We start from the raw sequence: 16485 nt of genomic DNA on the forward strand, positions 1-16485 counted from the left end.
TTGCCTCCAATGAAATACTCTCTTTCCTTAAAAGGAGGAAACCAAAAAAACTTAGTACTCCAAATGTGGTCTCACCAGCACTTTGTACAGTCGCATTAAGTATTACCAACTTATATTCCAACCCACATGACACAAGGGCCAACATTCCATTAGCCTTCCTGATTACCTGCTGCACCTGTGTGCTGGCATTTTCTTCATGCACAAGCATCCCCAACCTAGTAGCGTAACAGGTTTCTGTAGTTCCTCTAATTAAATAATACCTGTCCTTTTCTCCCTTCAAAAATGAGCTTAATATTTTTCCCATGCATTCCTTTGATCAATTTGTTACCCAATTACTTAATATTAATCTCTAAACTTCGCATCCCTCTTGCAACTTACCTTTCCACCCATTTTTGCATCGTCTGGTGTTTGGAGGAAGCAGAAGGATGCCAAAAGTGCAGATTCAATTTCTGTGTTAGATGAGGTTACCATGAAGGTCCCATTATCTCTGATCACAATTTTAACCTCACTGTGAAGCCTCTTCTAGGAAGAAGTTACCTTTCTCCGTCCGGACCAACCTCAGGGAATCTCTCTCTCACTGCAACCCTCTTGTTCTCTATCCATCTTCGGTCTGCCTCCCCCCCTTCTCCCTATTTCAGAACCCTCTCCCCATCCTCCTCTCTGAAGGAGGGTCTAGGCCCAAAACATCGGTTTTTGTGCTCCTGAGATGCTGCTTGGCCTGCTGTGTTCATCCAGCTTCACACTGTTATCTTGGATTCTCCAGCATCTGCAGTTCCCATTATCTCTTAGCATGAAGGTCCCTGCTTTTCAAGCTCTCCCCTTGTCTGAGGGGTAGCAACCTGTAGATTAAACCACCATCCATCATCTGTTTATAATGATGACAGAATAGTCCTAAGGTTCTCTAGGATTACGGCAACTTTATCTTTACCTTCATGGATTATTCCCAAATTTTATTTATCTTTATGCTCTTTAAAGCTTAAGGTAGATTTTTGCTTTAATTACTACTATCCTGGACTACATGTTTAAAATTTATATTAAAAACTTTCAATTCTACCACAATTAGCAAGGTTGAGGGGCACTGAAATGGAGAAAGAGCTGATAATGTCAGCGCTGCAAATCACGTTTGCTTTTGAACTTAAATATTTATCTGTTACTCAGCATGCAAGTGAATAAACTCATTTAATCTGCAGAACATTTTTGATATTAGGTAAGAGAACACAAACTGAAAACACAATGTAAATGGTAATATCCAGGGTCTGGTTGAGTGTCTTGCATGTATTCCAAGCTGGACCTATTGTGTAGACGTCTCAAAAACAAAAACAACACAAACTTAAGATGTCTCGATCAGCTCATTTAATGCCAATGGCATTCAGTATTTTTCCACATTTGCAGTCATTTAATGTTGTTACACTTGATTATTCTGCACAATCCTACAATTATGAACTTCTGAATGGAATCAAGCATGAGCACAAAGAGTTTAATTCGGGTCAAAATGAGTTCATAACTTAAGGCAAGGACTGACTGTTCTATGAAAACTGACATTAATGAGTTAGAACATAGAACATAGAACATAGAACAGTACAGCACAGAACAGGCCCTTCAGCCCACAATGTTGTGCCGACCATTGATCCTCATGGATGCACCCTCAAATTTCTGTGACCATATGCATGTCCAGCAGTCTCTTAAATGACCCCAACGACCTTGCTTCCACAACTGCTGCTGGCAACGCATTCCATGCTCTCACAACTCTCTGCGTAAAGAACCTGCCTCTGACATCCCCTCTATACTTTCCACCAACCAGCTTAAAACTATGACCCCTCGTGCTAGCCATTTCTGCCCTGGGAAATAGTCTCTGGCTATCGACTCTATCTATGCCTCTCATTATCTTGTATACCTCAATTAGGTCCCCTCTCCTCCTCCTTTTCTCCAATGAAAAGAGACCGAGCTCAGTCAACCTCTCTTCATAAGATAAGCCCTCCAGTCCAGGCAGCATCCTGGTAAACCTCCTCTGAACCCTCTCCAAAGCATCCACATCTTTCCTATAATAGGGCGCCCAGAACTGGACGCAGTTGTTTCTTATAGTGTCAGATTAGCTTTTGTTAACTAAATTGGTGGAACTGGTAGATTGGAGGTAGATGAACGCAATGTGGTGAATTGCAAGGTATTCATTTTGACAGGAGAACATCAGAGAGATGGAGCTCAATTCTAAAATATGGTGCCAGAGCAGAGGAATCAGCACCACAAGTCAGTGAAGGAGGAAGGGCAGGATAAAAGCACAGCTAATAAAGTATACAGTATCCTGGGCTTTATCAACAGGGCCTAGAGCACAAGGAGCTTATATGGCACATGTATAAGACATTAGCCTGGCCTCAGTTTAGAGTACTACATCCATTTCTCAATGCCACAGGGATGGGTATGAAGGCATGGGTAAGTCCAGCAAAAATTCATGAGAGATGAGGTACTCTTCCTTAGTGAAAAGGCAACTGAAGAGAGATTTGATAGAGACATTTTAACTCGAGGAGTCTGGATGGAATAGACAGGCAACAATTATTCCCTTAGGGTGGATATCAAGAACCAGGAAGCTCAGATCTAAGGTAATTGGCAAAGAGTGTGCAAAAATGATGAGGCAAATCTTCACCCAGCAAGTGGTTAAGGCGTGGCTGCACTGTTGGAGAGTCTGGTGGGTTGTAGATTCAATGGATTCATCTAAAGAGGGAGTTAAACCACTATCCATTAAAAAAGGAATATGCAAGGTTATCAGAAGGTGACAGGAGAATGGACGGAGGTATGGGCTAAGGAGTGGCAGATGGAGTTTTATCTCGATAAATGCAAAGTACTGCATTTTGGTAAGGTTAATGAGGGCAGCACTTATATACTTACTATTAATAACCTGGGGAGCATTGCCAAACAATAAGACCTTGGGGTATAGGTTCTGGCAGCAGAGGAGCAGGAAAGCTGATGTTTCATGATGGGACCCTTCTTCAGATACGGTGAAATCTTCATTTCTGAAGAAGGGTCCCAACCTGATACGGCAGCTTTCCTGCACCTCTGATGCTGCCTGGGCTGCTGGGTTCGTCCAGCTCCATACTGTTTTCTGACTCCAGCATCTGCAGTTTTTGCTATCTTTGGGCGAAGGTTCATAGTTCCTTGAAGATGGAGTCACTAAGTAGACAGGGTAGTGAAGGTGTCAGAGATAACGGGAACTGCAGATGCTGGAGATTCCAAGATAATAAAATGTGAGGCTGGATGAACACAGCAGGCCAAGCAGCATCCCAGGAGCACAAAAGCTGATGAAGGGTCTAGGCCCGAAGCGTCAGCTTTTGTGCTCCTGGGATGCTGCTTGGCCTGCTGTGTTCATCCAACCTCACATTTTATTATCAGGGTAGTGAAGGTGGTGTTTGGCACAGTTGTCTTTAGTGGTTAGTACATGGAGTATAGGAGTTGGGATGTCACGTTGCAGCTGTACAGGACAATGGTTAGGCCACTTTTGGAATACCATGTTAAATTCAGGTACCCCTGCCACAGGGCTAAAGTTGAAAGGGTGCAGTAAACATTTAAGGATTTTGTTGGCATTGAAGGGTTTCAGCTGGAGGGAGGGATTGGGGCTACTTTCCCTAGAGCAGAGGCTGAGGGGTGACCTTATAGAGGTTTAAGACCATGAAGGGCACGGACAGGATGAATAGTCCAGGTATTTATTCCAGGGCGGGGAAGTTGAAAACTAGAAGGCATAAGTTTAAGGTGAGATGGCAAAAATAAGGAAACTAGGTGGCACCTTTTTCAGAGGGTGGTGGATGTCTGTAATAGGCTGCCAGAGGAAGTGGTGGAGGCTGCTACAATTACAAAACTTGAAAGGCATCTTGATGGGTGTTTGGAGGGATATGGGCCAAATGCTAGCAAGTGGGGCTAGATTAATTTAGGCTAAATGGTCAACATGGATAATTTGGACCAAAAGGGCCTATGTCAGTGCTGTAGAACTGACTTAAGTCAGTGTCCAATTTAGAAACAAAGGTTACATTGAAATTAGTATTCATTAACAGCAAAACAGAAGTTGCTGAAAAAGATCAGCAGGTCTGGCAGCATCTGTGAAGAAAAACATCAGTTAACGTTGTGGGTCCAGTGACCCTTCCTCCGAACCCGAAATATTAACTGACTTTTTTCTTCACAAATACTGCCAGACCTGCTGAGCTTTTCTAACAATCTCTGCTTTTGTTCTGATTTATAGCATCTGTGGGTTTTTTGGTAGTTATTCACTTTCACACTTCTGTTAAAGTTGTGAGGTAATGTTATACCACAATGTTCCAGACATTGGATAGAATGTAGGCAGGGATGATGGCAAATTGGCAGGGCAGATGTAAAGTCCTGCTTGGAACCCAGCCACAGTACTGCATTCCATTTTGAGCATGCAGTTCTGGAAGAACTATTAACCCTGAATGCCAAAATCCACCAGAAAAGTTTACCAAGGCTTAAAATACAAGCCATATGCCTTAAAAACAAATTAAACTGCTGATGCCGTTAAAAAAAAAAATCAGTCATTGCCAGCAAGATTCAGTAGGTTTGGCAGCATCTGTGGAAAGAAACCAGAGTTAACATTGAGTCCATTCACCTTTCTTCAGAGCTGGAAGTTGATGACATGGAACAATGAAGTTAATCTGTACTCCTTCGAATTTAAGGTTGATGGGGTGATCTGATAAAGTTCTTGAAAACGATAATGACATTTGATAAGTTAGGGTGTTCGTTTGCATCTATTTGGCTAGAAGATCAACAAGGGGACAAACATAAGAACATATTTAGCCTTAATCGAATAGCTAGGCTATTCAAGAGTGAACTAGCAAATAACTTCACTAAAGAAATAGTAATTAATTCCTCTAGAAACCAAGAATGATGTACAAGCTGCAATCTTCGAGGCTGGAATTGACATCTTTAAGGGAGTAAAGGGACAGGGAGGAGAAAAAAGGGTAAATAGATTTGATATACAGTAAGACTAATTAATTGATAAAACTTGTTACATTAATTTTTATAGAATAAAGGAATAGAAAATAATGCTTTTATTGTTGACAAAATGCCATTAGAAGATGATTTTAAAAAGTACAGCCACACTTCATAAGCGATTGAAAAGCAGTGGTTATACACTCAAAGCCATTACCTTTCAGCATCTGAAACTAGTGCAAGTCGCCCATAGTCCCAAGCTACCTTTCGCAAAATGGAGAACACAAAGAGCAGTGCCTAAAATGAAACAAAGAAAAGAAAATAAAACACCATGTCTGGCACCCAACAAGTATAGTGCATTCCACATTCAATGATAGCCGTGTTTGCCGACACTAGTCCACGCACTATAGGCCACTTTAAAATCATGCACATGCATTTAAAGAGTTTTGGCCAACACAGATAGGGACTGAGGGGGTGGGGGCATTCAGGACACAGGCCGGGCAGGGGGTCTCCCCACCCCTCTGATCCCCTCATGCTCTCCCCAACCAATTCCTTCCTCCTGTGTCCAGACTCTCCACTGCTGAACCTGGTTTCAAAACTGCTTATGCTGCTAAGAGCTCACATGTTCTCCACATGATAGCTAGAAAATGCACACGTTTCCAACACATTAACACACAGTTGTCTGAAGTTATGGGGGTCAAGTAGATACTGCCTTCAATGACAGCTATAAAAGGCAATTCATACCATAAGAACCTAATTTATGCAGTAAATGAGTTAACATCTTAAAAATTGTTGAATTCTGTGCAACATTTTATGCATGCTCCTCCCGACTTAAAATATAGTCTTGTTAGTTTTCAAGCATTGTTTTGTTCACTGTACATAAGAGGCATTTGGATTTGGACAGTAACTACTGATCAGCTTTACTGAAAGACTATGTCCCCAATTAGCCCTTATGAGCTCTCCCATGCTTCAATGCAACTTAAATTGTGCCAGAAATTACTGGCACTATTCAGAACCAATGTACTTTGATAATATAACAGACAGTAGTTTCATAGTTTGCAGATAATATGAGATTAGGTGGGAAGGCAAGAGGTGAGGATAACAACGTGCAAGAGGGATCTTGATATCCCAGGCAATGTGCAGTTAAGTTTCCTCTGCACTCCCTCCTGTGCAATCACACCCTTCCTATAGTGTCGTGACCAGGACTACACAGTACCCCAACTATGGCCTAACCAACAATTTGTAAGTTCCTACATAATGTCTCTACTCTTATAAAACTATGCAATGACTGATACAAGACCATAAGACACAGGAATGGAAGTAAGGCCATTCGGCCCATCAAGTCCACTCTGCCATTTAAATCATGGCTGATGGGCATTTCAACACCACTTCCCTGCACTCTCCCCGTAGCCCTTGACTCCTTCTGGAGATCAAGAATTTGTCGATCTCTGCCTTGAAGGTATCCAACGTCCCGGCCTCCACTGCACTCTGCGGCAATGAATTCCACAAGCCCACCACTCTCTGGCTGAAGAAATGTCGTCTCATTTCAGTTTTAAATTTACCCCCTCTAATTTTAAGGCTGTGCCCACGGGTCCCAGTCTCCCCACCTAATGGAAACAACTTCCTAGCATCCACCCCTTCTAAGCCACACATTATCTTGTAAGTTTCTATTAGATCGCCCCTCAACCTTCTAAACTCTAATAAGTACAATCCCAGGATCCTTAGCCGTTCATCATGCGTTAAACCTACCATTCCAGGGATCATCCGTGTGAATCTCCACTGGACACGCTCCAGGGCTAGTATGTCCTTCCTGAGGTGTGGGGCCCAAAATTGGACACAGTATTCTAAATGGGGCCTAACTAGAGCCTTATAAAGCCTCAGAAGCACATCGCTGCTTTAATATTCCAACCCTCGAGATAAACAACATTACATTCGCTTTCTTAATTATGGACTCTAACTGCAAACTAACCTTTAGAGTGTCCTGGACCAACACTCCCAGATCCCTCTGCACTTCTGATTTGTGAATTTTCTCACCATTTAGAAAATAGTCCATGCCTGTATTCTTTTTTCCAAAGTGCAAAACCTCACGTTTACTCACATTGAATTTCAGCCATTTCCTGGACCACTGTCCTAAACTATCTAAATCTTTCTGCAGCTTCCCCACATCCTCAGTACTACCTGCCTGTCCACCTATCTTCGTATCATCGGCAAAATTCGCCAGAATGCCCCCAGTCCCTTCATCCAGATCATTAATATAAGGTGAACAGCTGTGGCCCCAACACTGAACCCTGCGGGACACCACTCGTCACTGGTGCCATTCCGAAAAAGAGCCTTTTATCCCAACTCTCTGCCTTCTGTCAGACAGCCAATCCTCAATCCAAGCCAGTAGCTCACCTCGAACACCATGGGCCCTCACCTTGCTCAGCAGCCTCCTGAGGCACTGTATCAAAGGCCTTTTGGAAGTCTAGACAGATAGCATCTGCTGGGTTTCCCTGGTCTAACATACTTGTTATCCCTTCAAAAGAATTCTAACAGGTTTGTTAGGCACGACCTCCCCTTACTAAAACCATGCTGACTTGTTTTAATCTGACCCTGCACTTCCAGGAATTTAGAAATCTCATCCTTGACAATGGATTCTAGAATGTTACCAACTACCGAGGTTAGGCTAATCGGCCTATAATTTTCCATCTTTTGCCTTGATCCTTTCTTAAACAAGGGAGTTACAACAGCAATTTTCCAATCATCTGGGACTCTCGAAAGTTGTCTGGTATGCCGCTTTAACCATTCTATTAAGCCACTTTTAGAGATCAGTGGAGAAGCACCTCAAAAATCGATCCTCTTGACTTTTATGTTGTGTCACTCGAGTTCTCCCTTGTCTTGTTACTTCTTCCAAAGTGCATCATCTCAATTTAATCTCAGCAGATGTGCACTGATCTGCCCAGCTGATCAACCCATCTATTTTGTTTTGCAATCCAAGACACAGTCTTCTTGATTAGCAACCACCTTATGAGGACAGGTTGCTTAAATTGGGCCTATATTTGATTTGAGCTATTATTGTCACATGTACCAAGATACAATGAACAGTACTGTTTAGCTTGCTATCCTGACAAAATCACAACATACACAAGTACATTAGCTACAGAGAAGGTGCAAAAGAGAAGATCAACTCTACGAGGTCTATTCATAATTCTGATAACAGAGGGGAAGATGCTGTACCTCCTGCCTGATGTAAGAGGGTGGGAGGGGTATTTGACTATGTTGGCTGCTTTTGAAGCAGAAGTACAGGTGGAGTCAATGGGTGGAAGGCTGGTTTTCCTGACTGGACCGTGTTCACAACTCTAATTTCTTGCTGTTTTGGGCAGAGTGGTTGCTGTACCAAGCTGTGATGCATCCAGATAGGATGCTTTCTATGGTGCAACTATAAAAATTGATAAGAGTCACTGAATTAAGAATAAAGTAGTGTACTTATTGAAACATACAAAATTGTTAGGGGACTTGAGAGGATGCAAGTGGACAGGCTGTTTTCTTTGTGACATCTGGTCCTAAACTCTCCTACAATCTCACTGAGGGGTTCACGTTCCAGGTAGAAGTGAGGTGGAATTGAGGGTAGCGAACCTGTGGAATATTTTATTTGCAGTAAGGAAATCAGTAGTTATAAAAGAAAAAGGCAGGAAAGTGGTGCAGCGGATCAGATCAATTACTATCTCACCAGATGGTGGTGCAGACTTGACATGGCCAGAAATAGGCCAGGATATATGGACAGGATTGTTCTGCTTATGGGAAAATCCAGAACTTTGGGTCACTGTTTAAAAATAAGGAATTGCCAATTTATGAAAGGAAAATTATCAGTAGGTCCCGTGACTTTCTTCCTCAAAAAGGATGGTGGAAGCAGAGTTTGAGTATTCGACCTTTTTTAAAGGCAGAGGTCAATTCATATGAGGAATTGGATAAAAGGTTATTGGGGACAGGTGGGCGTGTGGAGTAAATTCAGCCAAAAGGATTATTTTCAATGACCGTGAAGAGTGTAATGAATTCCCACCTGCCTATTTCCCTAGCTGAAACTGCAATTGGTACAGGTATTCTGGATTTCACCATGGAGCACAGAAGCATGTTATCTGTGTGGTCAAACATGGTAGACTCATCTGCAGAGTCTTTTTTCCCCTGTTTAGCATACTACTTATTCAGAGCTAACTCTTTTACAATGGCCTGCTCTTCCACTCTCAGGTATGAACAAGTTGAACTTTATTTTAATGTTTGGTGTGTTATTATTTTCCTTTTGACAGATCATTTTTTAGGCAGTGTGAAGCTGGAAGAACACAGCAGGCCAGGTAGCAGAGGAGCAGCAAAACTGACGTTTCAGGTCAGGAAATTGACCCAAAATGTCAAACATCCTGCTCCTCTGATGCTGCCTGGCCTGCTGCATTCCTTCAGCTCCACGTGTTATTTCTGACTCCAGCATTGGCATTATCTGATATTTTTAGGCAAATCTGAATACATAGAAGCTTCCTTGGCTTCAAAGTGCCACTTATCACAAATGTGGGTGGGTCCTTGCAATTCAGCTTGAGATTTTACGATACATGCTACATTGTCGTCATTGGTCCACTTCACCAGATGGTTTTCCAAGCCATGTGGAAAACTGTGTAAACTGCACACAGAGAATGTTCTGCTGTGTTCATCTGCCATGTAACAGCCTGACTCTTGTCTATGCTACCAAAGCTTTGGCAATTATCTTGCTCACTGTGGGATACATGTAACAGTCTACTTTCAGTGTCAGATTGAGTGACTGTCTGTAGCAAATATTTATCATAAAGGGTTTAAAGGGTTAATTGTATTGGAAAGGGCAAGGTTCAAATTGCTGGGAATATCTTCAACTGAAGTAACTCTTTGCAACATTACGCTATATTTTAAGGGGAAAATCTGGGCCAAGTGATTGTATACAAATATCTGTAGTGACAAGAGATATTCACAACCATACATGTTTAGTATACCAATCCACACAAACATACCAAAAAGCACATGAAATCTAGTGCAAGAACAGTAGGAACTCCTCCAAAGGGCAAACCCTGCAACACAGTACTTCTTATCCGAGCACTATAGCAGTATTCCTTGGTCGAATTACGGATTGTAGTCACAACGGAGCTGATTGTTGCTTGAAAGTTGGAAGTCATCTTTATTACCTCATTATTTTATCTGTAAAGTAAGACGAAAAGACATTATTGGCACTTTAAACAGTCATGTCTGAGGATGTCAGTAACAGAAGCAAAAGCCAGACGGGTCTGCCAGCCATCATTCACAGCCACAAACTCAATGGGATTCTAAATTGCTCAGTGCTGCAGGAAGCCCTTCCCACTGGATGTTTCAAATGCAGGAGTTGTGAATACTGAACGGTGTGTAATCACTGGCAAATAGCCCCATTTTGACTTTATAATGGAGGCAAGGTCATTGATGAAGCAGCTGAAAATTCTCTAGCATACCCATCTTTTAGACTCAGGTTGACTAAGCACATACCAGGTTTCTGTACTTAAAAATTACCATTTATTATAAACAAATAGTTGCTTACTTGTAGCCAGAATCAACGAACGCTCAGCATATAACTGCTAGTTAAAACTCTAAAGCACTAAGAAATCACACCCTCCACACAGATGAAAAAAATTGGTGCTGTTATGTTTGGAGGGAAAATCTGGGAAGACAGTTCAATGGTCCCTGTTCACAGATTTGATGAGGAATCTTTTAAGAATGTCCAGGATTTGCTGCTGCTAGTCTCTCTTCTCCTTGTAATTTTGCTTGCTTGCAGCCGACGCAGAACAACTGGTTCACAACTTTTAAACTTTTACTTCTTAGTTAAAACCAACAGCTCACAACGCAACTGGTGTGGGAAAATAAACTACTCTCCTCAGCATTTTACTTTTGCACTTCAAAAGGATATCCCTTTCAGATGGGCAAATGGTTCTGGCCATTTCATTTGCACCCACAGCCTGGGATTCAGTTACATGCCTCTTTAGGCGAGAGGCCTACGAATTCAGAGGCATTCCTCACTCCATGTCATGTTCCAGTCTGACTGGTCTCTTCAGCTTGCTATTTCTTGTGTCACTGTGCCATAAGCCCTCTGTGGTTGAACTCACCCATAGCTGCTTTCCAACAATACCCGAGAACTTAAGTTTCATTTCAAATGAAGTCTCTTGTTCTGGATCCAGGGACCCAACAAATAATTCCATTCTAAGTTTTTATAACACATTAAACACTTCAATTAGATTAGCCTCAAACTTCTATATCCAAAAGTAGTATTTGACTTACATCTCTTAACCCTTTTAACTCTCAAGCAAGGATCTGGTTACCTGTGAAATGCACGTTTCTTGGTGCAATCATGGTTTATCTAGTGTAGCCCACACCTGTTACATTGGTCAGGACTTAACTCTGGAGTATGCACACAAATTTTACTAGCTATAATAGCTATATTCTCTGAAAGCCTAAGCAAGTGAATACAATGGTATAGATCTTCCCAGCTCCAGACATACCACCTAGTTGTTACATTGGGACTGCAAATTATGACCTTGGTTGCATCTTTCAGGGTAACTAGCAGCAAATTTAAGCTTTCTATAGGCAACTACTGGAATAGTCTGAAAGTATACATTTTCACTTTAGATAGAGGTCTCAGCTATCAAAAGTGGGTATCTCAGGAATGTTCAGGGGATTAAAAACCACCCAAGAGGGGCAACTGATCCTTCACCTACCTACTTCGTTTCATGCACTCCCATCACCCAATTATACACTACCTTTTCCTGTTAAAAACAAATTACTGTGGATGCTGGAGATCTTAAAAAATGTACGACAGAGCTTCAGGTCTACCAGCATTTGGGAGAGAGTTAACACTGAGTCCCATGTGACTAATTTTTAAACTTTTCCCATGCTCATAATAAGACCAAAAAACTATTGATCCATCAGAGATTCTGATCAACATTTCCCTTTCAGGCATTTTGCACAGTTTTACATCATTTTATTGAGAATTTTGAAGCTGAGAATAAAACAACATTCCAGGAAATCAAGAGACTTAAATACTATAAATAAAGGTCTCAAACTTTAAATTGTCACAGTTAAAATGTACATGTCTCCCCTTCCTCTCTCCACTTCAGAAGGTTAAGTTACGAGAAAACAATGAGAGACTGTTGAAGATTCACAAGTTGAGTTTTCAAATCAATTGTCCTACATATGCATGCCACACAAAATTCTTTAAACACAATGAGGAGAGTCACCGATAATTTCATTAAATTCAGAGGCTCAGGCTAATGCTGAGATATCATGAGCCTAAAACCCACCATGGCAATTGGTAGAACTTACATTCTATTAAGACAGTCTGGAATTAAAAGCTAGTCTCTGTAATGATGACCATGAAACTATTGAATGTTAGAAAAACTCATCTTTATTATGTCCTTCAGGAAGGGACAGCTGCCATCCTTATCTGACCTGGCACATATATAACTCCAGGTCAACAGCAACGTATGGTTAACTTTCAACAGTCTTTTGAAATGGCTGAACAAGCCACTAAAAGCTGTTAGGAATGGGCAACTAATGTCGATCCTGACAGTGACATCCACTCTAGTGATGAATTTAAAAACGTTTCCCCGATGAAAACACTGATATATGAAACAGCCGAAAACCAACAAATCCTGAATGAGATCTTAACCACATGCATCCAAGCTTCTTCTACTGCTCCAAGTTTAAAAAACCAAAACCTCAAGTTCTTTATATTTTCAGACTGTCCTAGTGTCACTAAAATAAATCATGTCAAACACAGCTCTTAGCCATATAATCACAAGATAGATCTTGAACAAGGTGATGTTCTAGGATTGGTTTTGTCCTTTCAAGCCAAAAAACTACACCATCTACGGTTAAGGGTTTATGCAGCGACATGTTTATGCTTTGGAACACTCACTTGAAGAAAGAGAACCTCCTACAATACAGGTCCTTCAGGACACGCATACTTACAGCTTGATTACCAAATCTCAATCACGACGGAAATGGAAATGAAAATTGGAATGTTACAAAAGTATTCAAGTTGAAGGAACTGGGAAAGCAAAAGTAATTGATTTTTTGGGGTGGGGAAAGCTGATGGAAAAACAAGAAATAAAACACATCAAGGCTCCTACTCCTAACTGGCTTCCCACAAAGTACTTTACGTGGATAACAGCTCAGGTGCACTGTTGCCAGTTTAACTGTGGCAACAGTCTAGATTTTCTCACGTTAAAACCTGCTAACGTGAAGTTTGGCTGTCTCAGGTTCAACAGGTCAACACCTTCAGAAAGGTGAAAAGCTGTTTGTAATTTCCACTGAAAGTATACAAGTCTCAAAGCTATTTAAAATGCTTTAAAGTTATTTTAAAATGATTTAAAAATAATCTGATAAAATATGTTGATGATTTAAAGTCATCAGCAAGAATAATAGGCTTAAAAATGACCTTGACAGCTGATCAGCCTGCCAAACTTCACTGGTTTCAACTGCAACTAGAGCTTTAAAAAAATAAAGCTTTCAATACATTACTATGTGGCAAATTATATTACGTGAATATAATGATCATTTATAAGTAAAGCTGGATTTATAATGTACATCCTAAGAAGGTCCATTGTGCAATTAAACAGTCTACAATGCCACAACAGCTTGGTTCATGAAAGGCTAACATTGGCTTTATTCTCAAGTACGGACAATCTGAATCTGCTAAAGTCCTCAAACACATTTTTGATACTTCTAGAATAACTTAATGTTCACATAGATGCAAGCTCTAAGATTAGCTATGGTCAACTTGAGGTCAGCCAAAATTCCATTATGCACACCTTAACTGGCACCATTTATCCAATACTCTTGTTGATCTAGCAGTCTGACAGTTGGAAACAATGAATTTTAAAAATCCCACCATGTGCAGAATAGTAAAAGTCCAGATGACTGTGTTGCCTGCCCAGAGCCAAGGCTCGGGACATCTGCTCAGGGCTAAAGTGAGGCACTGAATTAAAATGTACAAACCTTATAACTGAGCCACATGCAAATTAGAAGAGGGCACAAATTTAGACAAGTTCGTTGTTTCACGAGCCATTAGAACCAGTACGGGGTAAGAAATGGAGTTTTATACTATTGAGACACAGTCTATACCTAAACTGTGTTGGGGCCCAAGCTCTTCTGAACCACAAAGTATGAGGCAGATAGAATTTTTAATTAAATGATAGGTGTAAGGCATGAAATATGGAAAGGTGTGGGATAAAGAGTAGAGACAAAGTAGAAGTGTAAACCAACAATATGGGAAGGGTCAAAGAATGGCAGACAGAAGAGACCCAGGAATACAATAAGAGTTGAGTCTTGGCATAAATTGGTGCCAATTTAAGACTGAGATGAGGATTCAGCATTCATCACCTTTGGAAATGCATGCCAACAAGAGCTGTAGGAGCAGAGTCCCTGTATAGATTTAAGGGTGAGATAGATATACATTCTCCATTAGAAAGAGAATCAAGGGTTATGGCAAAAGAACAGCAAAGTAGACAGCAGGAATATTAGATCAATCATGAACTGAATGGCAGAGCAGGCCCGAGGGCTGTACAGTTCATTCCTTTTATTTCTTATGGTCTTAATGACTAGATGTTACAAAGATAAAACTAAAGGTTCTGCTTTAAATGCAATGTGCAAGAGGATCAGTTAGCTGGATGGTTGGTGTTGCAGTGCAATGTCATCAACACGGGTTCAATTCCTTCATTAGTTGAGGTTGCCATTGAAGACTCTCATCTCCTCCACTCACCTCATGTTAACTCACCACCAGTCCTCATGAAAATAGCAGGCTTATGGTCTGGTAAGACCTGCAGCTTTATCTGCACTGAGGAATATGATATTCAAGGTAGATAGGGAAAGGGTAGCATGTGTTTTTAATTCGTTTGTGGGACATGAGTGTTGGTTGAACCAGCACTTTATTGCTCATTCCTAGCTGCCCTCAAGAATGTGGCGAACTGCCTTCTTGGGCCACTACAGTCCATATTACTCAAGGATGGCGTTCGTGCAACTATTAGAGAGGACGTTGATTTAGGAAACTAGGATGGAGAATCAGTCTGGGTGGTAGTGAGAAAGAGGAAGGGAAAATAAACACTCAGTGTAGGGGTAACCTATCAGCACAGATATTTGCTAGGCTGGCCAGAGAGACCAGGGCACATAAATGGGTCTTTGGTTAATTGACATGCGGTGAGTGATACTGCATGAGGTGCTGCAGCCTCAACTTTTATGACTTGCAGCAATGACTTAGACGAGGTCTGCAATGGTATCACAAATAATGATATCAAGATAGGCAGGAATTTTTACTATGAGGAAGACAGAAGGAAGCTGGAGCTAGAAATAGATAGTTTGAATGAGTGGGCAAATATGACAGGTGAAGCATGAAGTGGAAAAATGTGTAAAGTTGTTCGTGTTGGCAGGAAGGGCAAAAAAAAATCAGGCTGTTGCTTAAATGATGAACTGTTGAATTCTGAGGTGCAGAGGGACTTCAGTGTTCCAGTGCTGGAGACAAGTCAGCATGCAGTTAGAACATGCGCTAAAAGGTGGTTAATGGGATGCAATTCTTCATTACAAGAGCAATTTGAATATGAAAAAGCAATTAAAGTGATGTTTGTTATGCAGGGTATTGGCAAGGCCTATCTTGAAAACTGTTTTGGTCTCATTTAAAAGAAAGGATGTAAATGTATTACAGATGATTTAGAGGAGATTCACTTGATTGAAACCTAGAATGCATTGAACAGGCCAGCCTCTCTCCCACTGGCATCTAGAAGAGTGACAGATAACTTAATTGAAGTGTAAAAGACACAGAATGGTTTTGGCAAGGTGGACATTTGAATGTCAGTTGAGAGTCCAGAATTAAGGGTCAGTGTTTTAATATTTGAAATCACCCCTTCAGGATGGCTGAATCAAGAATTTTCTTCCAGAAGGTTAAACAAACTTGAACTCTTTCCCAAAAAATGAGAGGTGAAGATCATTGAATTTTAATATAGATAGACAGTTTCTTGTTAAATAAGGGAAATCAAGGTTATGCTCGAATGAATTGAGGACGTCATTTGAAACAAACAGCTCAGTTATGGTTTTACTGAATAGCAGAGTATAATTAAGGGGTTGAATGGTCTGCTTGTACCTGTATTTGCCAAGCCCTGTAATCAGAGTTCATGTTAGTTGTGGATTGCTTAGCCTTGCCTTGCTCATTCCATTGTTTGGCATCAAATAGAAATGTACAGTAGCGTCACCAGATTGACATCTCATTTACTGAATTGCCTGGTGCTGCTCCTGACATGCCCACCTGCACTCTCCATTGAGATGTTAGATGATGGCAGGAGTATGGTGGGGGGTTGGGCAATGAGGTTCTCGATTGTGGCTGAACATAGTGCCTTGTGGATACTCAGTTAGTTGCCAGATCTGTTCGCAGTCGACTCCATTCAGCAAGGCCACACAGTACAATATGAAGAGGGGACTGCGCTAGTCACTCCCACCTGTACTGAAACATACAGGTATATCTTAGACAGGTTGCCGAGAATTAGGTCAAGCAAGATT

General features: G+C 41.2%; 1 protein-coding gene across 5 annotated transcripts in view; it reads right to left on the reverse strand.

The window, feature by feature from the left end:
• The window catches only part of LOC125452287 (CSC1-like protein 2), a 215780-nt gene that overhangs the window by 126599 nt on the left and 72696 nt on the right, over positions 1-16485 (reverse strand). For 4 of the 5 annotated variants that reach the window (XM_048530516.2, XM_048530518.2, XM_048530519.2 and 1 more), the window contains exons 2-3: positions 9933-10116; positions 5144-5223 (exon numbers count right to left, since the gene is read on the reverse strand). In XM_048530516.2, the coding sequence (XP_048386473.1) occupies positions 5144-5223; positions 9933-10094 (242 nt within the window). In that variant the 5' untranslated portion in view covers positions 10095-10116. Of the gene's footprint in view, positions 1-4603; positions 4648-5143; positions 5224-9932; positions 10117-16485 lie in introns of those variants that run through there. The other variant, XM_059645161.1, reaches the window with a different exon arrangement.

The sequence above is a fragment of the Stegostoma tigrinum genome, chromosome 4, assembly GCF_030684315.1.
Source record: "Stegostoma tigrinum isolate sSteTig4 chromosome 4, sSteTig4.hap1, whole genome shotgun sequence".
NCBI classification, from domain to species: Eukaryota; Metazoa; Chordata; class Chondrichthyes; order Orectolobiformes; family Stegostomatidae; genus Stegostoma; species Stegostoma tigrinum.